The sequence below is a fragment of the Zalophus californianus genome, chromosome 7, assembly GCF_009762305.2.
Source record: "Zalophus californianus isolate mZalCal1 chromosome 7, mZalCal1.pri.v2, whole genome shotgun sequence".
NCBI lineage: Eukaryota > Metazoa > Chordata > Mammalia > Carnivora > Otariidae > Zalophus > Zalophus californianus.
The window spans coordinates 121,506,013-121,532,432 of record NC_045601.1 but is presented as its reverse complement, the minus strand read 5'-3'; the positions used below and the strand labels follow the sequence as shown (position 1 = coordinate 121,532,432).

Sequence of the window (26,420 nt, the reverse complement as noted above, 5' to 3'; positions counted from 1 at the left end):
GGGCAATTATTTGCTGGGTCCAAAAGAAATTTCTCCTTAGTCTGTCCTGCCTCCACCTTCAACTCTCTGAAGCTCAGTTCCCTTTTCTTAATCTAAGGTCATCTGAGGTCTTGTGATACTCTAACGTTATATACATCTATGATTCAGAGTGGCTGGTAAGGATTACTGCAATAATTAAATATGAAAATTTGTTTATAAGCACAAAAGAAAACTTTGGAAGCTATTCCTTTTTTAGTCTGGGTCGAATAATTTCTACCCTGACATGAGTTACCATGCTTTTCTGAGCTATAACTTGCACACATATGTTTTCAATGTGAGCCATAGCTTGAAACATCTTTCCTCGATTTTTGGTGAGACAGGACAGAGTGTGTGTTTATGCCTGTGTTTGTCTGTGTCTGCACATTTACACACGGTCATCATTTTGGGATGCTGATGGGCCCTAATCCACTTTAATAGCCTAGTGAGAGATTGCATCATGTTTTGTTTTAGAAAATATGAAAACTATCTGCAGCTGTGAAGGAATAACCCTCATAATTCATCTGAGAGCCTGCCTCTCTTACTTGTGGGATCTACTCCATATCTCATATCAACTTATTACTCTGTGTATCCTCCATGTATGCAGAAAGACCACATGATAGATGCTGTACAAGGATGTTATTTCCACAAGAGGGGGAGGCTAAACCCTGTGACACAGGAGTGATGAGGCACAAGTGAATTAAGAAGACAGTATATCTCTCCACACCAGATAATATACTGTCCTTTATTCTGCAGCTATATTTATATTAACAATGTAGCTAAGAGGAGAGATGAGGGAAATAGACTTATGTTTTTAATTCATTTATTTATAAGGCCTTGTCGCCAGTGTATTCAGTGCTCTTTGGGAATTTTGCAAAAAAAAAACCATGGTCAAGTCCTTCCTCTTTCACGACTTTCTTTAATTTTTAAATGGTATTGTACTGTTGATTTTAAATAGTTGTAGTCATTCCTGTGCTTTGAGTTTAAGCTACTATTCAAAAATTCAATCTAATCTATTTTCAAAAATGTATCATGTATAGTGGTTTGAACTTATGACCCCAATAATAAATATTTGAACTCAAAGATACTCATAAACTGTTAATGGAGTTGATATTTTTTTTAAAAACAAGCTGCACCCTTTTATGTTAAAATCTCCTCCATCCTTTCCAAGGAAACTAAAGTCTTGATTAACTCATTCTTGGAATAAGATATGACTCCTTCAATAGAGTTTCTTCTCCACATTCTGTCAAGAGGAATTGACCATGTAGAATTCATATGTTAGCTAGACATTACTAATTGAGAACTGAGCCAGCCCATCCAGTAGCAGTTGGAACTGCTTCCTGTGAGTTCTTAACTGATAGTTGATCTCTTTCAAAGTGAATTGCTTTCTTCTGTTGCCCATGCTGTGAAGCCGTCATACCACGGACACTTGGATTTTCCTCTGATGCCACACACGCCTGTCCCAGTGGCAGCCCTCTTTTTTCATCTGCACAGCTCTAGTTATTGTGGTCCTCCAACACCCAGAACCCCTTCGTGAAATGGCTTAGTGCAAATAAGTACACTTGACCCTTGAGCAACATAAATTTGAACTGTGTGGGTCCACTTACACAGGGACTTTTTTCGAATACAGTACCATACTGTAAATGTATTTTCCTTGTGCTTTTCTTAACATTTTCTTTAGCTTACTTTATTATAAGAATACAGTGTATAATATATATAGCATACGGAATATGTGTTGTTTTTGTTATCAGTAAGGCTTCTGCTGGACAATAGACTATTCATAGTTAAGTTCTCGAGGAGTCAAAAGTTAGATGCAGATTCTTACCTGCATGGTTGGTCAGCACCCCTAAGCCCTGCATTGTTCAAAGATGAACGTACAGGTGCTTCGCAATTATAAAGAACATGTTTCCCTTTTTCCTTAGGATATTCCTTCCTTGCCCCAGCCTCAGGAATTTAAAAGAGAGAGAGAGAGAGCATTGGGTTTTGATTTTGTTCTTCATTGTCTCCTTCTGCCTTATTTCCTTGTAGCAGTAACTGAAAATAGCATGAGATTCTAGAGATTACAAAAGGGCAGTGTGTACTTGGACACACAGTTGTGCTGTTTTCGTAAATATCATTCTTCTAGTCCATCAAAATGTAAACCTCAGTAAGTGCAGGTTTCTGCTTGCAAGGCTGTTCTTTCTGTTGCTCTTGGAAGCCAGCAAAAGCCTCTTTGCCTGATCTCCCTTTTCTTTCTTACACTCTTAAGTTTCTCTTGAGACTGATTGTCTCCATATTATTTGTTCACACTTCCCAGAGAGCTCCTCTCTTTTTCCTTCTGTTGAATATTTATGATAGTAATAGAGCTGGGCTCAAATATCATACCGTACCAATAGATGCTGGTGACCTAGGATGTTCTCCTGGCTGGACATATCAGATGTTGTAAAACTGTCGGTTTTCAATCGGACCACTTCTTACTTCTACTGCTGTGGAACTTTGCAAATCAATTAACAGCTCTCATCCATGGTTTTCTTATGGGTAAAAGAAAAACAATAATGCCTCCTATTTAATTCCAAGTTTGTTGTGAGGATCAAATTACATACTCTGAGGGTGTTTTATAAAACATGTAGTGCTGTATAACTAGGATTATAACTGTGCTAATTAATGGTAGTGGCCATTTTATTGATCTACTACTGTGTACTGGCCATTGTTATAAGCACTTTACACTCATTTTCCGATTTATTTTTTTTTAAAGCCTGCCCAAAAGGTATTGTTACCCTTATTTTAGAGTTGCAGTGACTTGCTGAGCCTCCTAGACATTAAGTAACAGAGCTGGGATTCTAACTAGGGTCTGTCCAATGCCCAGGCTTTCCTCATGGTTTCTCTCTGAATTCTAAGTTAGGAGGAAGGGGAGACAAAAAAAGTCACCATCAAAGCCATCCTCAGTGGAATATAGTTGAACGTGAATATGATTTGTTTGAATATCTTGCAGCTGACATGCTCCAGGTTAATCATACTTTCAAGCTTAGGTATCTTAGCTCCAAAAGAGTATAATGTTTGAGTGCCGGAGGAGGTGCAGGTGTTTTGGCATATAATGTATGAGAAATAAGTGAATTTCAAAAGTGACTCCGTCTTACACACCTTTTACTTACTATACTTATTTAATTTTAGTTTAATTTATCTAATTTATGTATCTCATGAACCAAATGAAGAATGCATTAAGTCAGAGCCCTTTGCTACTATACACACTCTAGCAGATGCTTCTGTATTTATTATGTTGGCAGCTTTATTTTTTAAAGAATCATCATTTTAAAAACCCTTTCAAAACGGTTGACTGTATGCTTTTGGTTAAATGATCTGCCCTCGTTAGGAAGACCATTATGGATGCTTCTGACGAATTCTCCTCCTCCTCACTTCTACTTTCCTGGTATAAGTTTTTGCTTTACTATTCAGTGGTTGGCTCTCGCAACAGGAAGGCAAGTTTGACTTCATAAAACCAACAACTAACATTTGCACAGTGGTTTACCATTTACAAAGAAAGCACTGTTCACTCCTTTTGTCTCACTCCCAGTGCTGGGGGTCACAGTCATAGGACTCCAAATCACAAATGAGGAAATTGCCATCCTAGGAATGCTTTCGAGCAGTTGTATTGACAATGTCTACAGTTTCATCCCATATCTGGTTCATGGTCCTGTTCTCTACTGCAAGGACTGTATGCTAAATTTCTTTGTGTCCTACACAGCTTTAGTGTAGTGCCTTAAACCTGACCTTCAGTAAATGTGTACTAGGTGGAAGCATGAATGAGTGAACAATCAGTGGAAATTGTATTGTTTTCTAACCTAGGGTCCAGAGATGGTCTTCAGGGAAAATCTGTGAATCTCCTGAAAGCTTAGGCAAAAATGTGCTCATTCGTAGGCTCACACATATACATGTTTTTCAGTGAAGGAAGAATCCATCTTATTTTTCAATTCTCAGAGGATTCCATGACCCAAATAATGAGTCATGTTAATAATTACTGCTTTAAAAAATTAAACAGATAGCCACAAAATATCTCAAGATTTTATTTAGCATTTGTAACAAAAGATTGAAATCACCAGAAAGTTAGGTTTAACCTTTGTGTGACTTAAAGGCTGTCAACATTTTATGTCTGAGTTAATTGATTTTGGTTTGTTACAGCTTAAAACAAGTGAGGTTGAAGCTTGGGCTTCAGTCTTCCTATTTCCTAATTAACAGCATAGTTCTATGGCCACTGATTTCACTGAGTCACATCAGCCATCTTGAAAATGCCCATGGTGGATTTAAAAAAGGGCAGGCATGTGCCAGTCAATTCCATCCCTGTTTCCTGTATTCATATGTGCATTGCTTCAGTCCGAATTTAGCTTGGTACTTCAGCTGAGAAGTGACTAAACACAAGCTAAAAAAAAAAAAATTACCCCCAGCTTTGAGAGAGTTTCCTAACCCAACTTTTGACACTCAAGAACCTTATTTCCTCATAAGACATTATATACCTTCTGTTACTGTGGGTGCTTCTTAAGGGTAGAGGCCATTTCCTTTTTATCTCCGTAAATATAAGATGCCTTGGCTATGTATTCGGTTAGCGTCAGTCATTGTTGTGAGGCTTTAGTGAAACAATTAGGGGCATATTACACAGAATCACTAGGTCAAAACAGAGGACTTTTCTAGGAACAAATTACAGCAGTAGATAACCTAATGTAAAGTATAATATACTAGCAAATAATTTTTATCAGTGAGTACTTTGCTGTCTGTAGTAGAAAGTAGTATAATCAGACAAAGTAAGCCATTATCCCTCATCCAGGGCCATATTATTCTATACCTTTTATCTCTTACAATGGTCAAGGAATATTAAAAGTAATCCAAAGTCAAAAATGTCTAAAAGTACGTGCACAAAATATTCAAAAGCGTACAGCATCAATCACTTTTATTCTGCAAAATGTCAATAGATGAATAAATTATGAATATTCAGAAGACACAAAAGATTTTTTTTAAATCAAAGCAAAACAATAACATGATGGTGTAGTAGCTAACAAGAAACATTTATTCATCAAAGAATTGGTAAACATAGTATTTCTTTGATTGAAGCAGAAGTGCTCCAAGATATATATCCAAGTCTGAATTCTTTAATAGTGTGTTGGTTCTATTTCATAGACAGGCTGCATTGATAGCTCTTTTTAGAGCTACTCTCCTAATTAAATTTTTAAGAAGCAAATGATAAAATGGCTATCCTTGCACTTTTTGAACAGATCTTATTAATTATACTATCATTCTAAATATTTACAATGTGTTCTCTCAAATATTTGTAGATAGAATAGAAAGCATGTCCCTATGACATTATGTGCCTTACTGAATTGACATTAGATATTCCCATGTTTACACACCTACATATGGTTAATGACTCATGTTACCTATTAAAGTTTCCTGTTTCCTAATTTAAAAGATATTTAAAGACCGAAGTACTGAAATGTTTATTTTTGACCTTGGGATCTTACTGCTTCATACAGTAACCCATAAACAGGCTAAATACTCATTTTAACACCAGCAAACCCACGTTTTACCTTTAGTATGAAACTAAGATTTGGTCAGCTGAGGTCAAGTTGGACACTTAGCATCACTGACATTAAAGTTGGTGAACTCTATCACAGAGAGGAGAGTCAAACATAAACACTGAGCATTTCTACAGCAGCTTAGAGCTGGGATTAACTTGGATCACCTAGTCTTCTGCTTTTAATGAAATTCTCTCCCTTGTATTTTCATGTTTGGAAGAGAGTCCAAAGTTATCTCATGCTAATTTAGTCAGGCAGTGCCCTCCGGGGATGTCACAGGCTTCCCTGACCTCTCCAGAGAGAGATTCGGTGAAGGGATGAGGAGAATTAAACATTCCTGAGAAATTGGAAAACAGCAACCCCCAGAGAATTTGCAGAGAAACTCGCTCCAGACTCAGCTGCCAGATACTCAAGTCACCTTTTCAGCGCTTGCTTGATGTCTCTCTCAGTCCCATCTGGCTTGACTCAGAGGTCAGTCTGGGGACCGGGAGAGGTGGCAGCTCTGAGAAGAATTCAAGGGAGGTCTAGCAATAGCACTTTGTGTCTTGGTCATTTGTTGTTATCTGAAGTATATTCAAAAAGGTGGACAGAGAAGGGGATGGAACTGTGCTGAATTTTGCTTGGCTCTTTTTTTTGTCTTTCTTCTTAACCCCAAATTTACTTTAGGTAAACTGGTATTTTTGATGAATGGAGTTTAATTTAAGGGTTGTTGTTGTTTTTGTTATATAGGACCTCTGCAACTGATTATTTTGTAATTATATTAGCTATTTTACAAAGGATGTTTTCTCTTGTGCATTTAATGAAATTTGGGGTGAAGGGGGGACTGGAAAATATGCTTCCAGTTTTAAAATCATATTCTCTTTGTGGCGTATATTTCCTATATGAAGAATTTCAGAAAAGTAGGAAAAGAAGAGTATTCTTAAATGTGGTGTCTATATAAACTAAGGAGCTACATCTTATAGTTTATTTTCTGGGATAGTTTTATTTTCTAATAAATTGAATAAAGTTCATTGTGCCCTGCAGTAGTGGTGTGAGAAGAAGGTTTGGAGATCCTTGCTCGATTTCACACTCAAGTCAGATTCTCAATGAAAAAACAAACAAACAAAAACCTTATTGGGGTACTCCTTTAGGCCAGATTACTCAACAGGCAGACCTCAGATCTGGCTTCACTGGTATGCCTTGTTTAGTCCAGGTGATGTATTAAATTTTTTAAGCTAACAGAATTTGAGAGGGTTTTTTTTTTTTTTTAACTCTCAGTTTTTAGCATTTCAGATTTGCAACTTCTTTTATGTAACCAGAAGATCTGGCAAGACTGGTTCTACATCCCTTTATGGGAACTGTCTGCTGGAGTGAAGTTATTGTCCTTTCTAGAAGGAAGGCAGTACTCTCCAGAACACCAGGGATGACCCAGCTAGGTGGACTTGAAGGCATTGGAGTTGGGGACTCTGTCTTAGACCCCTTTTCCAGTGCCCCGTCAAAAAGAGAAATGATTTTTCAAAGTAAAATATTTTGTTCACTGGAAAGTTATTCCTAATTTTTGGATAAATGCTGATATATAAATATACTCATTTCCTCACTGGCTCACAATATGATTCTCATATGCTTTTATCTCCTACACGGTGACCTAAAAAGAGGGTTGGAAGATGGAAGGTGTGGGTTCCAGGGCTAGGTCTGTCTTTGGGCATCTGCAGTACCTCGTTGGACCCGTTTTCTTATCTCTAAAACCCAAATGAACCTGCCGACTCTCCAGGGCTCCGTAATCTTTGCCACTGTTCGGTTTCCAGTAATTCAGCACACATTAGCATAGGTTTCCTAATTGCCTTACTTTTTCTGTCAAAAAAATCATAATAATAATTTACCATCCACTCAAACATGTCGGGGCTCTGAGGGAGTATTATGTACAACACACTGTGCAGAGAATCCCTTCGTAAAGATAAGAATCATTCCAATAATCCCCCTCCCATTTTACCTCTCTAGTTTTCTGAAAGTGCAATCAGTCAGGCTGTAGGGCCAGTCTGAGGACCCTTGCCCTCTACTCTGAAGTAGAGTTCTTAATAATTGGACTCGGGGATGTTCAAAGAACCCAGGCTGAAGGTTTCAAAATCCTTTGGTGTTAAGGCTGAAAAGTGGGGAAGGGAGGAGGGTCCCGTGTTGGGTTTTGGAAATGCCTACCCCAGGCCCCATCACCGTCTTGCCATTTCCTAAGCCAGGGTGTGCCGAAAGAGTTAAAGGGCCCTGAGCCTTAACCCACCATCGGGGAGTGTCTTGGGCACTGGAGAGGATCTGGCACGGGACGTGTTTTCATGGAACTGCTTATCAAAACTAAGCTTCTGCCGTTTCATTTAGACGGGGTGGATTGGGTGGAAAACTGGCACGGGGATCAGGAAATCTGCCTTCTGTTCCTCATTCTGCCGCCGCGTGACCCGTTTGCAGGTCATTCCCCCAGCATGTCTCAGTTTCTCCATCTGTAAAATAAGACGATGACACGAACGTTCTTTATCAGGAATGTTAGGAAGCTCTTCTGATGATTTTCATCGAAACTATGGGCAAAGGAAGCTTTTCATGGAGGCCCTGCCTTCGTCCATCCTTTAATTCACTCTTCTCTAGTGCCCTCTGATCCGTTTGGAGGAATTTTTCAGACCACAGCCTTCTTGCTACCTATTAATGGGTTGTGTTCCCACCTAACCTTCATGTTGACACCATCTCCCGCTCTAGGAAGAGAGCCAGTGGAGGTAGAAGCTCTTGATGCCAAAACAAACAATAAAGTTTGGAAACACTTAGACCAAGATAATTAGGGAAATGATGTTGAATAAAAAGATGGCATTAGACCTATTATTATGCTTAAGTTAGAATCCAGTTCCAGAAAGCACAATCTCCAGTTAACTAATCTCTTTTAAAAGGTCTTATTTTGTTTCTTTAAAGATTTCTTTTATTTAAATCATCTGATCACTCCTCCCTTTAGGCTCTACTAATGGGTTTTCTTCTTCATTGAGAATTATATTGGAAAAAACTTCAATCAACAGCTGTTTACTATTTAGGAACACTTAAACACTGTCTAACAACAATTAATGAAGCTAACTATTCAGGAAAAAAAAAATTAAAGCCCCTCTGAAACATCTACCTTTGTAACACAAATCCACTCTCTTGAAATAGCAGAAACCCACATATAAGACAAATATATAAGTGGCCAGGATTTTTGTGCTCTTTCAAAACTTGAATATAACTGACCTATTTTGGGCAAGGAATCAGAAATTCTTAAGAATGGAAATGTTGAAACCCCAGATTCCATTCTAAAACACATTTTTTTAAAAGAATTAGTGCACTGAAAAATGCTGTGTTTTAAGTATAATAACAGTCTATGGAATTATCACATCATATCTCAGTGATCGTTATGGAACACTGATCTCTTAGGCATTAACCCAGGAATTTTCTCCAATAATATTATCGTTTGTAATAGCAATAACATTGGGTAGATCACAAAGTGCTTTCAATAGATTATCTAATAGGATACCCAAAACCCTGTAACCTGTGTAAGAAAATCGAGAGTGAAATAAGTGGCTTACCTAAAGTGACAAGCCCAGTCTTAGGACTTCTGTCCGAGTTCTTTTCACTACATAACATTAAGACTGTCCTTTATGACTGCCTGTTTTCCTGTAAAAACACTTCATTTGCAAAGACGAATAAACATAAGGCCTTCATCCCTTGCCCCCGCGATTTTCTCGGCTCTCACATTCAGGTTCAGAGCTTCATTTGGAGTGTGTGTTTTTTTGTATTCAGTCTCACACCACAGGCCCAACTTTCAGTAATTGTCTCCTATCTTGTATGAAAGTACACAAGTGCTCGGAGAAAGAGTTCCTAAGATCCCAGCACTGTTTACTGCTGTGAGTAAGATCATTTAAAAAACAAAACAAAACCTTTTTTTTTTCATTCCTTCAGCCTTAACCTCCACCTCTAGTAGCACTATGAGGAGCTAAGTCAGGTGAGAAGCAGGCAGTTCTGTGATGCCTGGTTTCGTTCTCCTACAGACCCTCCAAACTGGCAGGTGGGGTGCTGGGGAAGAGTGGATGTCTCAGCTAAAGTAGATTGGAATTTCAGCAGGTGGCGCTGTTTCCTCCAAGCGAGCAGGACATGTATGCCCCCCCACCCCCACCCCAGGCAAGAGGCACTGTTCACCGTTACTAGCAAATATCCAGTACTTGTCCTTTTTTCTCAATGGTCCTAGCAAAGATTTGAACCAATCTGATATAGAGTTGGAGACAAAAGTGAGTCATGCAAACTGACAAACTGGTTCTCATTGCTTTGTAGGTCATCATGCCAGCAGGATGACTGGGATGTTCCCTCGAGGGTAAACCTGCAGTCCATTTCACTGTTGGAAATACAATGCTTGATTTTTTTTTTTCCATCCCTGTTTATTCTGGAGTCAGTCACACATAGGCAACCTATCTGAAAGAAAAAAGAAAGGCAGGAACAATTGTGTAACTGTCATTACAGCCAAGCATGTTCATTCTCTCACTGACCAAGCTCTTTAATGTCTGTGGACACATGCTTCTGGAGGCCTAACCAGATAGTGAGGACAGTGCACTGGGAGTAGAGGATTTATCACTTGGCAGCCGGTTTACTTGTAGGGAGACACTGGGAATTTATCTCCATGCCCTTGGAGAATTGCTTTACTGAATGTCTCTCTTAAAGACTTAATTCACTGATTCTTCAGCCCACTTATTACATAGTCTTCTCACTAGACTTTGTACTGAGTTTGTTCTTTTTTAATTTTGTTCAAGAGGATTTATTCCAGAAGACACCCCCTGAATGATGGAGCTGGCCTAATGGGAAAGGACTCCTTATTTTATCGTCAGGTCTGTGGATGACCCAATGGCCCACCGTTAGCAACGTCTTAGAATATGTCCTAAAGCTCTGATGGCACAGATCACCCTCACCCACTTTAGTTTTTCCCTCTATGATTTTAGAAAGAATTTAGTAGAAATGGGAACTGAACATTTGCTCATTTTCAAGAGCAAAGTATGCTGCAAAATATTCTGCCTGCACACATCTTAGTCCTTTAAAATTACCAGCTTCTTAAATTAATGTTCAATAACATTGCTTTTAAAACAAAATTTACAATATTACCTAGTGTCTCCTGGTGAAGAAAAAAGACTTCCAGGAACACATTTAAAATTTAGTTTGGAAATGTTATCAGTTTGAGGTTTTCTAAATACCATTTAACTCTTCGTAAGTGCAACAAAATGGAAACACTATCATGTTCTTTGAAAAAGTGTAATAGGAATGTGAATGTGAGGGGTTTTGGTACATTCCATTTTGAAGACCCAGTACATTGCACATCTTCCTAGGAAGGTTCAAATCGTGAAGTTAGCATCTGCTTTTGTAAACACTGCTCCCAAAGTGCTCTTTCTCTGAAAGTTGGAGACTGAAAGAATGAAGCACAGATCCTCTCCAGGCCAAGAGTTGCGTCATAAGCCCTTCGTGATCAATAAGAACATTGTGGTGGTTATTTCATAGCTGATTAACTTATATGTCTACAAGCCAACACTTGACTTGAAAGGCTGGTCTGGTTTCTCGCGGTGCAAGCGTGGCCTTTACTAGCCTGTCCTGGCACCGAGTTCTGGGACTGCTCTTTCCTGACCGCAACCAGGGTACAGCCCTGCAGTTTCGTAGTGAGTAACCTATCAGCTGGAACCTGCACTTCTGTGAAAGGGCATTTTGTCTTGTAGGGCAGTACCACGAAGGCAAGATAATTAGTGTGAGGGAGGGAAAAAACAGAATCGAAAACCGCATCAGATACCTGGTTGTGGACTCTCCACCTTTGAAGAGACAGAAAATGTGGTGGCTTTATTTTTTTTAATAACTAGGATAAATGCAAACCATTACAGGTAATTGAGCATTTAATGATGAGATGATGCAGAAAGACATAACTTAATAAAAATTATCCGTTTCTCAATTCCTTGTTGAAATACACTGTGTTTCTTGGCTTTTCTGTATTTGGTTTATATGGTATTGTATTTTAATTCATGTCAGGATCTTAGAACTTCCTCTTAAGAGTTTTTGTATTCTTCCTTGCAAACTTTCTGTTTCATTTTTAGGGAACTGGAATCCTTACATCTTGTAGTTGAAGTATAGTTTTATTGTGCTCAACATTACTTTTAATTTCACCAGTTGTGGGGTAAATAAACCATTGTGTACTTGGGAAAAAAAATTGGCAGAAAAGCAGAATATGTTAAAGACTCTTGCTTTTCATTGCTAGTGAGATTTCTCAACTGGAGCTTCTCTGTTTTATTTTGCCCCTGGCTAACATCTAAAGATCAGTAATAAAGTTCTATGCAAATACTTTCATGTATTTAAAGAACAATATTTTGACACTCATTGACACAAGCAAAAAATACAACACTAAATTAGTGTTCAGGAAAACAATGAAGACATTGTTCATTCATATGAAATGAATGTGAAAAATGTTGTGTTATATTAACAGAAAAGATTGCTCCTCAGCTCTTGACCTTTAGTGTTTGCTAAATGACATTACTTATGGTGTTGTGTAGTAATAGACAATTTTTTATTGTTAATAACGGATCTCGAGCAGTCACTGATACTTGTTAGGCTACTGGAAATTTTAGTCACCAAAAATAAATGTTTATTCTCCAGGGTGGTAATTTGAGGTAAGCTTTGTTAAAGATTTTTTAAAAATGTTCTTTGGACAGTTTGGAATTTCCAAATACTTGATAAGTTAAATATTTTGAAAATGTTAATTCAATGTATTAAAGGCTTATTTTTCTAGATTTCATCTAGATTTATAAATACTCCCCCAAAAAATCTCCTGTCACCATCTAGGTGTTTTCAAAATAATTGAACTTTTAGGAGCTCTCTTGATTTTTTTTTTTTTATTTGGAGAACACAAAGAGGCTTTTTGTTCAATTTTCAGTAGTGTGGAGGGGACCTTTTTGGAGGGGAAGTTGTCCCTAAATTATTGCTTCTTATATATAGTAGAATTTCTTTCCTCCTATATCACTAGGCTCCAATATTGCTGCTATAATAAATGTTGTCTTAAATGTAATGCTTCCCTTTTCTTCTCTTTCAAGCAAGGACATTACAGAGTCAGCATCGAGGAAATAATTATGATAACAGAAACGTTATGCTCATGGATAAGACCAAGTCCATAAGGGTAATTTGACCTCCCAGAAGAACAACATTGTTGATGTGGGGATATTTTTATATTTAGCAACCAAAAATTAAAGGCATAATGATTAAGTCTAAATCCATTCAAATATAGTTTTAAGAGTATTGAGTGGGAGAGTGACTTAATTTGAAATCCTGATTTTTGTGAATGAGGACATTGTGGGGAAACACATTTGAAATGAGTTTAAATGAACAAGTTAAATGGGACACTAATTCCCATTTAGAAATATGGTACATCTGTCCTAGCCTGCAGTCTTTAGGGGAGCTCAAGCCTGAGCAGTGAACAGTGTTCGCTGGGATTAAAAAACAGACTAAGAAGTCTCTGGATCTCTCCTACTCCTCTCCTGTGCAGTAATTGTCTCCTCTTTGTGCTCCTATACCTCCTTTCCTGCTAGCATTTATCTCATTGGCCTTTTGTTATTTTGGTTGCTGTCGGGCACTTGGCAGTCTTCTGTGTGGATTCTAAGATCTCTAATGGTGCCTTATCACCTTTGGAACTGCCTTCTCACACTGAGTACAGAGCCGGATACATGATTGGTCCCACGAACTCAGACTCAGCAAAGTTCTGAAAGTCTTGTTCCATCTGCAGCTGTCATCATCTGAATTTATTGGCACAAGGAGCAGGAACCAACTCAGAGAAATTCAAGTAAAAAGGGATTTATCATGAAGAGTGTCGGGATACTTTACAGGAACTGGGAAGTGAAATCTGCTTTCCTGTTTGTCTGTGCATCTCTCCCCTCACTGCCCCCCAAGCCTTGTAGTCTGTCTTTTCCCACTCCTCTACCCAAATATGTCTCAGTGCTCAGCTCTGCTTCTTCTGTAGGCCTCCCCTTGGCTTCAGCGGGGCTGGCTGACTCTGTGTGGCAGTCATCCAGCCCCAGTGTTCAGTGCTGTACTGCTCATTCAGTCTCTGGGTCTCTTATACAGACTCTTTTGAGACTGACTGACCCAGAATATGTCAGGTCTCCATCCATGATAAGAGAGTTGGAAAGGAGGGCAGGTATAGAGACAGGTCACCTGGCTTAAATATGGCTGCCTGATTCACTCCCTCGACAAGAGCTGTGGGTAAGGATATCTTGCTTAGGAGAAAGGTTTTAGAAAGTTTCCATGCCTAGTGTCTTCTGGCTACTACCTGGAGTTTATGTCTCAGAAGTTCTTTCTTAAATCAAATGTCGAACTTTTAAAACACTTTTCGTATATAAATGTTGGCAATCCATAAGTCAGGCACAGCATCTACCTTGTTTATCCCTCCCTGATATACAGTCAGAGTCTAGCAGAGTGCCTGGCATCTGGCGCGCAAATTTTCCGTGAATATTGACTAACAGTATGAGGTAAGCCCACAGAAGTCCATGCAGCTATTCCTAACAACCATTTCTAATAAAATTTTTACATGAAAATGCATGTTCGCCTAATGCACTAAAAAGAATACTAAAAGAGGAACTGAGGGTCTACTCCCAGCTCTGGTACTAACTAGGTATGTGACTTTAAGCCAGTCACATGGTCTCCCTGGTTTCAGTTGCTTCACCTCTAAAATGAATTGAATTGGATGAGAACATCTCTGCAGCCCCTTCCAGCTATAAAATTCTATGGCTCTGACTAACAGAATCAGGATTAAGTTCACTCCACCCTTTCAGTCTTCCCTCCCCATGCCATATATGGGAGTAAGAATTTGATCATGGAGAGAAACTAGATCCTCCCAGGCACCAATAACCCTCACAGGCTACATAATTATCGTTGTCATCATCATCATCATCATGATAAATAATAGTCTTTAAACACTCACTGTATCCCAGGCACTGTTCCAGGCACTTTACCTATATTAACCTATTTAATCCTAAAAACTGCCCTGTGAGGTAAGTACTGTTACTGTTCTCATTTGTCTGAGGAACTGGAAGATTAAGGAACTTGCCAGAAGTTACCAGGTTAAGTCCTGGAGCTGGGGTTTAAACACAGGTGGTCCAATTCCAAGTTTGAGCTCCAGCCACGACAAGCAGTGTTTCTCAGTGTGGTCCCCAGATAAGCAGCCTCAGCTTAGCCCTGGAACTTCTTAGAAATACAATCTTCAGGTCCCACCCCAGGGCTATTGAGTGAGAAACTCTTGGGCTGAAGGAAGCCAGCAATCTGTGTTTTAATCTTACGGATGATTCTAATGCACACTAAAATTTGAGAGTTCCTGCTTCTTCTCTTCAACACTGCCTTTCAACATACCTGTAAGTGGTTCTCTAAGTATTTACTCCCCAGGTATGCTAATTGGGGAATAAATACCTAGAAATGTGGTATTGTTGCGCATTTGTATGTGGACAAAGCATACATTCAAATATAGGTGATCATAAGTTAGGAGCTAGTTATACTGCTTTTCAAGTTCTCTGTCTCCTAGTTGCCATGACTGATGAAATCAGTACAGGAAAAGTCAGGCGGTGGAGACAATTACAAAGGAGGGAGGAGAGGAAGATTATTCCTCCATCTCTGCTGCAGAGATGAGGAGGCCTCCTCCATGAAGCCCTAATACAATCTTTGACAGGTAGAGCAAACAGAATTAGGGCAGTGCATCACATAGTATGTGGACTCTCCTTCCCTACAAGAGGGTGACTGACTCTTCAGCCCTGACCCATCCCATGCAGGGTCCACTAGCTGCATGTGTTTACTGAGCACTCACAAGGTGCTCAGTCTGAACTGAGATGGGCTATAATTGCAAACTACACGCTGGACTTCAAAGACTTAGTGCACAGAAAAATAATGTAGACTATCTTGATGATATTTTCTATTGAAATGATACCGTACTTTATATATTGGGTTAAATAAAACATTGAAATTAGTTTTACCTTTTTACTTTTTTAATGTGGCTACTTGAAATTTTTAAATTCAATAGGTGGCTTGCATTGTATTTCTATTGGGCAACATTGTTTTAGACTAAGCTTGTAAAGTCCTATCTACATCTCCCTTAGTTCATATAATATAGTGTGTCTATAGTTTTGATTTACTGGTAACCATGATTATCAAACCTGGAACTGAGAGAGAGCTATGGCAATGCTAGGACCTGTTATTCAGGGAGCCCGGAACCAGCCCAGAAGTGGGATTCCAAAGGTCAGAGTCAGACTGAGAGGCAGAACCAGGTGGTCAGGACGGACTTGAGGGATAAGGTCACAGGAAAGTCAGAGCTGGCTTCCCAAGAACATGTTTCGGCCAGGAACCATGAGCAGGGAGATGGACAATCAGGTGGTCATGAGTATAAAGTAACTTCCTGCTGCATGCCCACAGCTTTTATATTGTTCCTGCCGAGCCAGGAACTAATTCTAGAATGGCTTACCTGGGTATGCGAGTGGGAACAGGTAATTGGAAACACCTGGTTGAGGTAGGTGGCTGGGCACGCTCCAGGAAACAACCACTTCTGGGAAGTATGTTGTGACAGTAATGGTGTGAGGGCCAAGTTAGAGCATTTGTTAAATTACAGTGACCTGAAAGTGAGTTTCCATATTCCAGGTGTTAGTCTGCGAATTACTGTTGCCCTCATATAAACCTAATGCTGCACGATGTTAAAGATAGACAGAGCTCTCTGTATAGAAACTACAGGCTGATGCAGTAATGCTTATATCAAAGGCAAACATAGTCATTTCATTACTATATTGAAACAATCAGTTTATGTTATAGTCATCACAAGATAGCCCTTTGCAATAGATTTTTTCTAGAGATGGCTGCAATAATCCCCCCCATTTGGCAGGCCCATTTGCTCCGTGACTCTACCACTCTTCTCACAAAGGGGAGGTCTCTTTCCCCTTTGTTGAAATTTGGGCTGACCCTATAACCAGCCATATGTAGAGGAAGTGACTCTGCCCTTGCAGCTTCTGCAAATAAGCTTGAGCTAGATGATGAGAGACCGCAGGGTTGGGGGACACGTGAAGGAGAACTGAAGTACATTTAGCACCAAGGGACCCAGACCTGTGAGGGGGGCCATTCAGATCACCTCGGCCACAGGGAGCAGAGATGAGCCATCTGCCCCGAGCCCTCCTAAATTCCTAGCTCACAGAATCCTGAGCAATAAAAAGGTTTAAACCACTAAGTTTTAGGATGGCTTATTAAGCAGCATTAGACAAGTGGATTTATTTATATGTGGATTTTTCATTAAAGCCTTTTCATATATCATATGGTCACATAATTTTGGGATGTACATAATTGCTTAAAATAATTCCTTATGCACTCACTCAGAATATGTTATGCTAAACATACATACAAGCTGTAGATTTTGCTCAAATTAATTTTCAGTCCTAAACGGCCACAAAATGGTATTACAGAGGAAAGGAGACCATCTTTATGGATACCCGCGTCCATACTGCTGAGTGGCAAGGAGATGCTGCTGAAGGAGGAGCCGGTTTTACCATCTGTGCCATAGCCTCCTAACTGAGAGACAATGCAGGCTATGATCTGGGGGAGGGGCAGAGAGGAGGTAGTACTGCACACAGCTCCATAGCAGCCTGGTGATTGACAGACTATTCTGTGAGCCACACGAACATGCAAGGGCTGATAAAGGAAGGCAGCCTTGTCCTGGGGCAGAGAATGTAGGGGGTTTGATGAGAGGGTTTTGAGAGAAGTTTGAAATGCTGCTGCATTTCCTGTTTTCCTGTGCCTCCTCATACGATTCTTCAGCAACTATCCCACCTTGTTCAAATAGTATTAATAATTGGAAAGGCACCATCCCAGGATCTATACCAGAGGTGGGAGTGAAGAAAGGATTGCAAGGAGAAGAAAAGGAGCAAAACAGATGAATAGCCCATATTCTAAAGAATATTATTCAAAGAAAAATACATCACAGTAGCTCAGTTCATTGTCCTCCATAGATTTCAGAAAATTATAGGCAACATGTTTGTGTTCAGTTTGCTAAAAACTATTACAGTCCATGGGCCAGTTGACTGTGCTTGTAAATAATGTTTTATTGAAACACATCCGTGCCCATTTGTTTCTGCTCTGTCTGTGGCTCTTCTTGCACCACACAGCAGTGTTGAGTACTTGTGTCAGGAGCCTAAAATATTTACTACCTTGCCCTTTAAGAAAAAGTTAGCTGACCCCTGACTTAAAGAAAATAAATGAAAGAGTGAAGCTGGAAATAATCAGGAAAGATATGGAAGAGAAAAAGAAAATCAGTCCAGAAACTGAAGCCACCTTAGCAACGGAATTTAAAATAAATGTTACTGAAAACAATCAGTGTCAGGAAGAAACCACATAAAATAATATGGAAAAGACCAAGCGTGAAAATGATTAGATAGGGTATAATAGGCATAGAAGACAGAAGAAAAGAGATACAACATGAGCATAATTGGTGCGCCTGAAAAAGAAATGGAACAAATATAAGAGTGAAAAATACTCAAAGATTCATAGAAGAAATAAATACATAACTTGAATCTGCATATGGTATCCCAGAAAAATTGATTTCAGAATGATTAACGCAAAACTAGGAGCTTTTACGTTTTCAGTTCTCATCCAGGGATGAGAAAACTAACCCTCACCTTGGAATTTGTAGATCGGTGTAAGTGGTTGGAATGAAAGCAGAAAGGGCAAGGCAGATTTTGACACAGCCTTTTTCTTGTGGTGCATCAACCTAGAATAATAGGTTCACAGCAAAAGTAAGAAGAGCTCTATTGCTTTCTAAATTGTGTTCTGTTGTTTTGTTGTTTTTATTTATTATCTAACGATTCTTTTCCTCTTCAGTAACTTAGTATCTTAAAAATGTCTGAAGGCCTCTTTATCAAAGGAATCCACAAACCACAGTATTTTTGTCCATGAAGAAAACTAATAGATTGAGAAGTCCTTAAGGCCAGCCTCTGGTTTTATACTAGATGATTTTCTTGATATCATTTTATTTATATAATCATGTAGTACCTGTTTCCCAACTATGTCATAGTAGGAGGGAATCTCCCATGCTAACCCTCAGACCTACTGATGTGAGTACTGCAAAGCATAAGGCCTGACCTAGCACAAGACTACTTGAAGTCCTGACCCAAACTGTGAATACCAGGCTGTTATCATGAAAACAGCTACTGAACAAGGTTTAAAGACAAAATATATGTGAATGGAGCCCCAGTTGGCATTTTTTTAATTAGGAATTTAAATATCCATTTGTTCAAATTCCTATGATTTTTATTAGCATTATTTCATAGACTTTCTCCCCTGGAAAAAAAAATATATATATATATATTTAGTTCTGTTTTAAGATTATTTTATGACAGTAGCACATAAAGCACAAAGCACAGGACTAAAAAAGCAGCAGTCAAATAAATATAGTTAAACATAACCTTGATTAACAAATCTTGTTATTCATGGATGACAGCTCAGTTAATAAGTGTTTGTGGCTTGGATACTGAACCGGAGGTTAATGGCGAGGTGGAAGCAATTGTAGAATCCAGATTTTTAAGACAAACACACATCACACCCCAAAAGGCATGCATGGAATCAGGTGTAGTTAGTCAGCTGTGGTGATGTACTTTGGGTGTTCTCCTTCACTGGTCCAGCTGTGAACAGCCTCCAGAGCTAACAAATCAAGGAAAGAGGAATGATCCTTCACTGCCTACTTCCGCGTTCATGACTTGAATGGCCAAAGAGTAGATTGTGGGAGGCAGTGTTTTCGCTCAAATTTTCTACAGTTTTATTTTGACTTCTCTAAGTTAGATTTACAGAACTGATAGCTTCTATCTGTAATTATACAGCTACAAGATAACGCATGTCCAAATTTAACTAATGCTTATCATCTACATTCTGCCTTCAGATGTCAATGGTATGGCATCAGATTTCTTTTCTACTTCATGTACCTTAAACGCAAAATGAATGTGAGACATGATTTGAAGACTGCACTCTTCATTTGCTGTTAAGGGACATTTTTATGTCAAAGAATCTGAAGCCTTGGTACATTCCTTAACTGATTGTCTTTCCTCCCTGTGGGATGGATTAAAAAGCAGGAGATTTTTTTTGTTTGCACTGGTGATCAGGTCACGGCTGAAAGTAAATAAGTATCTGAGGAAGTGGATAAGTCAGTCATATCCTTAAAGGGCACTGAAAGAATGTGGGAAGACTCTCTTTTTTCTCCTTCATTCCTTGAGAGACAAAGAGAGAGGATTGACATCTAAAACATGTAACCTCAAAATTTTTTCTATAGTCGGAAGCCAAAGCCGAGTGGTGATTTGATCACAGATTGTGGCCTGGCTGTGTCATGGGTCATATGTTCAGCATGTGAACAGGAAGGTGAGAAGTGGTGAGCTTTTGCCTCAGTTGTGCCATCCATCAGAGAATAAATGGACCAAATCAACGTGTGCAGCTGTATAAGGAGGTGAATGGCTGAGTACTTCTCACACAGGGGCCTTTGTGTCCTGGACATGATCTAGCATTATGATGGGATGCACTGGGCCTCGGCTTTGTGGCAAATTACTAACCCATTATCACACCAGAACACAAGATCATTTATCTTCTAATCCAGAATGTCACCTGTTCTTCATTTACCAGTCAATAACCATTAATTATGCTCAGTGGAAATTTAAACAAAGCCCTTTCCCTCTGTTAAAACCAGTAAACTATTCAGTAATAACAAATAAATCTGGAGTTGTATATCCTTTCCCTTCCCATTCCCAGACTGGAGTCTGGTACAATATGAACTTTAGAGGAAATGCCTAGAAATTGATAGGTCAAAGGCCGCAGATAGTCTGATGGAAAAGAAAAGAGCAGATTCTTGGCACTCACTTTAGTGAAAGTGAGAGGCTCCTACTGATCCCAAGATTCCTGTCAGGGAACAAAACAAGTACCAGGGAACTTGCCCAGTGTTTAAAGTAATCCACCATTAACCAGTAATCATATTTTCTCCTTTTATTTTTAGCAAGCCCTTGCTTTCTTTCACATGACTAAAAATATAATTCTTTTCAAAACCATTCTAGCACAACATAGTGTTTCAAAAGAAATAAAATAAGCTAAGCAGTCCTGAAAGACCTATTTTAAATGTTATTTTTAGAATGGAAATTTGAGTACAACACATGTAAGTGTATACACAAATCCCTCAGGAAAATGTTCAAATAGGAATTCTAGCCAGAAGCATAATTTAGTTTTTCCTAAAAACTTTGAAAGTATTTTTGAGGAAAGCCAAAACAAGTGTGTGTGCGCGCGCATGTGTGTGCGTGTATGCACTCAGGGGAGGTGGGAGGGTCAGCTTAGCTGGGGAAGGGTGGCCAAAGGGCAGGCTCAGTCCCAGTGAAGTCAACCATACTGTGTGCCATTGGTCACATGGAAACTCAGTGAGATAATATGAATTCATTCCAAGGACTAGACCTGGGGCTCTTGTGTGGGATCTGGAAGGAGAGGTCAGAGTTTCCAGACAGAGGAGAGAAGAGGGCATTCTAGGCCACGGGAACTGCACGTGCAAGACACAGAGACACAAGGAGCTAGCCCCCCCACTGGGCCTCTGATAATGCACATGTGCCTCGGTGCCCATAACAAAAGACACCTCTGTGGGGACCTTAACAACAGACGGTGCTGGGCACAGAGCTTGGCCAGCAGAGCTGGGCTGCATTTCAGACCCCACTCCTCCTCTCAGCCCACAGCATTTTTAATAGTGTGAAATGGCCCTGAGGTCTCAGAGGTACAAAGATTTTGGAGACTCTGTGCTGCGTGGACTATCCCAATAAAGAGAACATCTTGCGTTTTGTGCCTTTTAAAAATGGATCAAGTTTTATTATTAATACTAATCTAACTAGTGTGAATTTTTAAAGTGTAGTGACTAAATTCATCATCTGTGATATCTTAATGCAAAATGACACTTGGAGGTATTTCATGAATGCCAGCAAAACTGTCTCCTAGCCAAGACACTTTCATTGGTTACTTCTCAGTGTGTCACTGACCTGAAGCTACTGCCATTGTCCCACCCAGTGGTGCCCACCTCCAAGGCACATAAAACCGCCAAAAGTCTCATCCTCCGTAGAACAAAAATAGGATTGAAAAGTCTTATAATAGACCAAAAATACAAAATATTCACAAGAAATAACTTCAAGTAAAAGATAAATATCTATTTTTTTATTTTTTAGAAGGATGCCACAAATTCAAATGAATAAAGAGGAATTAAACTTTTTTGGGTTGTATCCTCTGAGAAAAAAGAAGCTGCTCCATTGGCTTCAGCAACTTATTTTTCAGCTTATCCAATAGCAATGAGGGAGACACCAACCAGCACAGTTTCCTTTAAATGTTAGAACCAGAGTGTAATACACATAATATTGGGGACTGTGTTCTAATGAAGTGTCTATTATTTTTACCTATTTTATTTTGAAAAGTGGGTGAGAATGATAAAAAAACATTTGTCATTGTTGTTGGCTTGGATTTTCTTAAAGAGGCATACTGCAGTCACACACGAGCTATACTTTTGTGTTTTTTAATCTGCGCCTTCAATCTGTGTAACAAAATCATTAAAATTAATGTACAGTTCCAACTGTCAAAACAATAGGCCTGTGTGTGGCTGATAAAAGTTGTTATAACCGAGTGGAGCAGGGCCGTGACTGTTGCTACCAGTTTGTGTCTGAGATGCACCGCTGCACTGTTGCCCAACTAGACTTCTTGTTCCTGTTGAAAAAGTACACCGGTGTGATGCACGCACTGAGCATTTGACCTTGAAACATGTCCTGATGAATCCCGAACTCTGGTGCATTCTTATTGCCACTCAAATAACTTTTTAGAAGTGGCAGTACTGTTCATTACATAATTGTTTTCCCTTTAATGATTCCTGACTTACTTAGCTTTTTGATGTCAACACGCTGGAAAATTTCCAACTTTATTGTTAGGAAATTTGGTTCCATTTTTGAGGAAGCTCATCTGTCTTTAAATCACTTTTTCTTACCCTCTGTCCATGATATCAAGGAAAATTGGGCGATTCTTTTTAAACTCTTCTTTTCTTTAAATATACTATAGAAAGTTTCTTTGCCACAAATGCCCTTGAACATCTTGTTCCTTTAAATTGTAGCCCAAGGACCTGCTGTGTGAGAATCAGGATGCCTAAAACATGTCCTTCCAGTCTGAGTCTGAACTTCTGTGTCCCAGGCATCTGTGCTAAGATGTTCCCTTGATGATTCTGATGCACATTAAAGTTTGAGAACCACTACTGTGATGTTGAGAATAGTGTGTTAAATTCATGGTCATTTTCTAGCTGTGCATGTCAGAGTATTAAAACAAGGTGGCCTTAGATTGAGGTGACTTTTAATGCCTTAACAGTCTATGTAGGTGAACCAAAACCTAAGCCAGAGTCAATGCACTCAAATCCAACAAAATGAACCTTAAGAACAACGAGTCACAAACAGCTACCTCTGCATTTTCAAATAAGGCAACTGTGTAAACTATAGTCAGTCACAAAATTTGTTTACTTTGCTTCAGTGTCTACTCTATGAAAACCCTGCTCCTAGTTTCTGTTGGTGTAGTGCTCCTAATCACCTTTGGTTTAGTGCTGCCTTATTCGAATTGATGTATGCTCCAATAAACTCTTGGCAAAAAAAAAGAAAAGAAAAAGAAAAAATTTAATGTGCCTCAGTTTTCCTTTTAGCAATGTCCATCTCCAATTATTTTTTTTTACAGATTTATTTATTCATTTTAGACAGAGAGAGTGCACATGTGGTTGTGGGGGAGGGTGTGCGAGGGAGAGGGAGAGAGAATTTAAGCAGACTGCACTCTGAGAGCAGAGCCCCGACATGGGACTTGATCTCAAGACCCTGTGATCATGACCTGAGCCAAAACCAAGAGTTGGTCGCTTAACCGACCATGCCACCCAAGCGCCCCTCCACTTACATGTTTCTGATACCATTATGTTTCTCAAGTGACAGCTGGATGCACTTTGACTTGGATTTGCCTCTCTCTCTTTCTAGGCTATGTGGCTGATGTTGCAGAATGATGAGCCAGAGGATTTTGTCATAGCTACTGGGGAAGTCCATAGTGTTCGGGAATTTGTAGAGAAATCATTTTTGCACATTGGAAAAACCATCGTGTAAGTATGAATTGGTTTCTGGCCATTTATCAGACATTTGCTGGCAAGTTTGTATATGTGCTTGCTATTCCTCCTTGGTTTTGTCATTTTCCCCTTTTACTCTCTTGTAAAACAATACATGGAGTTTCAGTATGAAACAGGGACTTTGTTCTTCACTGAATCCAATCTCAGTTATATTTTACCTTTTTTTATTTTTTAAAGGTTTTTAATTGTTTTAATTTTAAACTTTTTACTATAGCTAACACATGGTTTACTGTGATTTTACTGTAGGTAATTCTGCTCTTACCAGATCAATGTGATAATATTATACAATTGTTTTTAATATTTTCATCTATGTTTTAAAATTTTAAAACCACAAAAAACTTAAGAGAAAAATTTCAAATCCATTATAAACAGTCTTGTTTTCTTTGAACCAATGAAAGTAGGTTGCCAACCTGATGCCCCATCAGTCTGGACTTCTGTGCATATTTCCTATAAATATTCTCCTTCATAAACACAGTACAATCATCAAAATCAGGAATTCACAATGATAAGTTACTACTGTCTAATCCTCAGATCTCCTTTGAGTTTTGCCAGTTGGGCAATGCTATACTTTATAGCAAAATGATCTAGTTTATAATTACGTGTTGCATTTATGTTTTGTGTTGGAGTCAGATTTTTATTGGAATGTTTGAAAGATTTGTCAGAAATCCTTTATTGTAGATGGAAAACTTTTCTTTTTTGGTAATTTTTTTATTGTGGCAAAATACACACACACACACACACACGCATGCAATTTGCTATCTTAACCATTTTTAAGTATACATTTCAGTGACATTAGGTATAGTCAAATGTTATGTAACCATCACCACCATCCATCTCCAGAACTTTTTAATCTTCCCCAAGTAAAACTCTGTACTCATTAAACAGTAACTTGCCATCCATCCCTTCCCCCAGCCTCTACTTTTATGTCTCAAAGAATTTGCCTACTCTTGGTACCTCATACAAATTGAATCATACAGTGTCTGTCCTTAGCGTTTGGCTTATTTCACAAAACTTAATATGTTCAGGATTGATCCATGTTGTAGCCTGTCTCAGCATTTCATTCCTCTTTAAGGTTGAATAATATTCCATTATATGTATATGCTACATTTTGTTTATCCACTCATCTTTTGTTGCACACTGTGTCCCTTCCAAAGTTCGGCTATTGCAAATCATGCTACTGTGAACATGGATATACAAATATTCATTTGAGTCCTTCCTTTCAATTCTTTTGAATATATTCTTAGTAGTAGAATTCCTGGGTCATATGATTATGTTTAACTTTTTGAGGAGCTGCCAAACTGTTTTCCAAGATTCATTTTTGAAATATAAGAAAGGACTTCTACTTTGAGCTATGATAGAATGATAAAAATCAGATTAAACCTTCTATCTTTAAAAAAAATTAAACTACATAAAACATATGAAATAATTGTTTTAGACATTGGCAATAGGTAGTGCAGGTATGTGATCCCTGATTGAAAAGAAACAAATGAGGTGAGCCCTGCAATCACTCTGGGCCTCTTCCTGAGGCACAGTCTCAACCACGGAACATGAAAGAGGCACTCCAATAGAAAACAACTGTTTTTGCTGAGTTGAGGAGGTAGAGGTCAGAATTTAGAGAGTCTGAGGCACCTAACATTAAGGGGCAGAGTTCTAGAAAGGTGGGCTCTACAAAGAAAAAAGAACTCCAGAAATCTGCATAAGGACCCCATTCAGTTTGTATTGAATAATAAGATGTAGAAGTACTAGAAGAAATTCCATAAGCTTAGATGAAGAACTACCTGGGAAATGGACATTCCTCAGACCTTACTCAAGTCTGGGAGGCATTTGCATTTCAGCCAGCCTCAATGGAGAGACCTTATTCACCACTCAGAGAAGTAATACAGATTCTAGAGGGCTATGTCTCAGTATTGTGGCTAATCCTGAAAATAAAGGCTACTCCAGACTTAGGCTAACAAAGTTTAAGTACAAACTTCAAAAGGATCAAACTGGACACAAGGAACAAATCCCTACCATAACAAAGCCCAACGTTCTTCAAAAGAAGACTGTAAAATTTAGACTCAACAACATAAAATTCTTAACATTCAGGATTCAATAAAAAATTAGAGTGTCAAGAAGTAGGAAAACATGACCTATAACCAAGAGAAAAATCAATTAGTAAAAACAGTCTGAGGAATAATAGGGATGATGTTATAAGCACTCAGGGATATTAAAAAACTATTATAACTATGCTCAACTCTTTAAAAAAATGGGTTTAGTGAGAAGAGAGGGAAATATATATTTAAAAATAGCTAGATGGAGTTTCTAGAGATGGAAAATTAAATATCTGAAATGAAAAATTCACTGTTGGCATCAAGAACAGATTAGATGCTGCAGAAGAAAGGATTGTTGAACTATAAGTATATAGAAGTATAATAATAGAAATGATCCAAGATGAAACATAGAAAAAAAAAAAAAGACTGGAGAAGGAAAAAACAAAAAGAGTCTCAGTGACCTGTGGAACAATATCAAACAACATAGCATGTGTAATTGGAGTCCCAGGGGAAAGAGAGAGTAGAACACAGAGAAAGAATTAAATGTTGGCCAAAATTTCCCCAAATTTGGTGAAAACAATAAAATCACAGATCCTTAAGAGACTTAATATATACCAAACAGGATTAACACAAAGAAAATTT

General features: G+C 38.7%; 1 protein-coding gene across 2 annotated transcripts in view; it reads left to right on the top strand.

Moving 5' to 3' along the window:
- The window catches only part of GMDS (GDP-mannose 4,6-dehydratase), a 652,731-nt gene that overhangs the window by 503,595 nt on the left and 122,716 nt on the right, over positions 1 to 26,420 (top strand). For both annotated transcript variants that reach the window (XM_027603643.2, XM_027603644.2), the window contains one exon: positions 23,606 to 23,724. In XM_027603643.2, the coding sequence (XP_027459444.1) occupies positions 23,606 to 23,724 (119 nt within the window). The remainder of the gene's footprint in view (positions 1 to 23,605; positions 23,725 to 26,420) is intronic.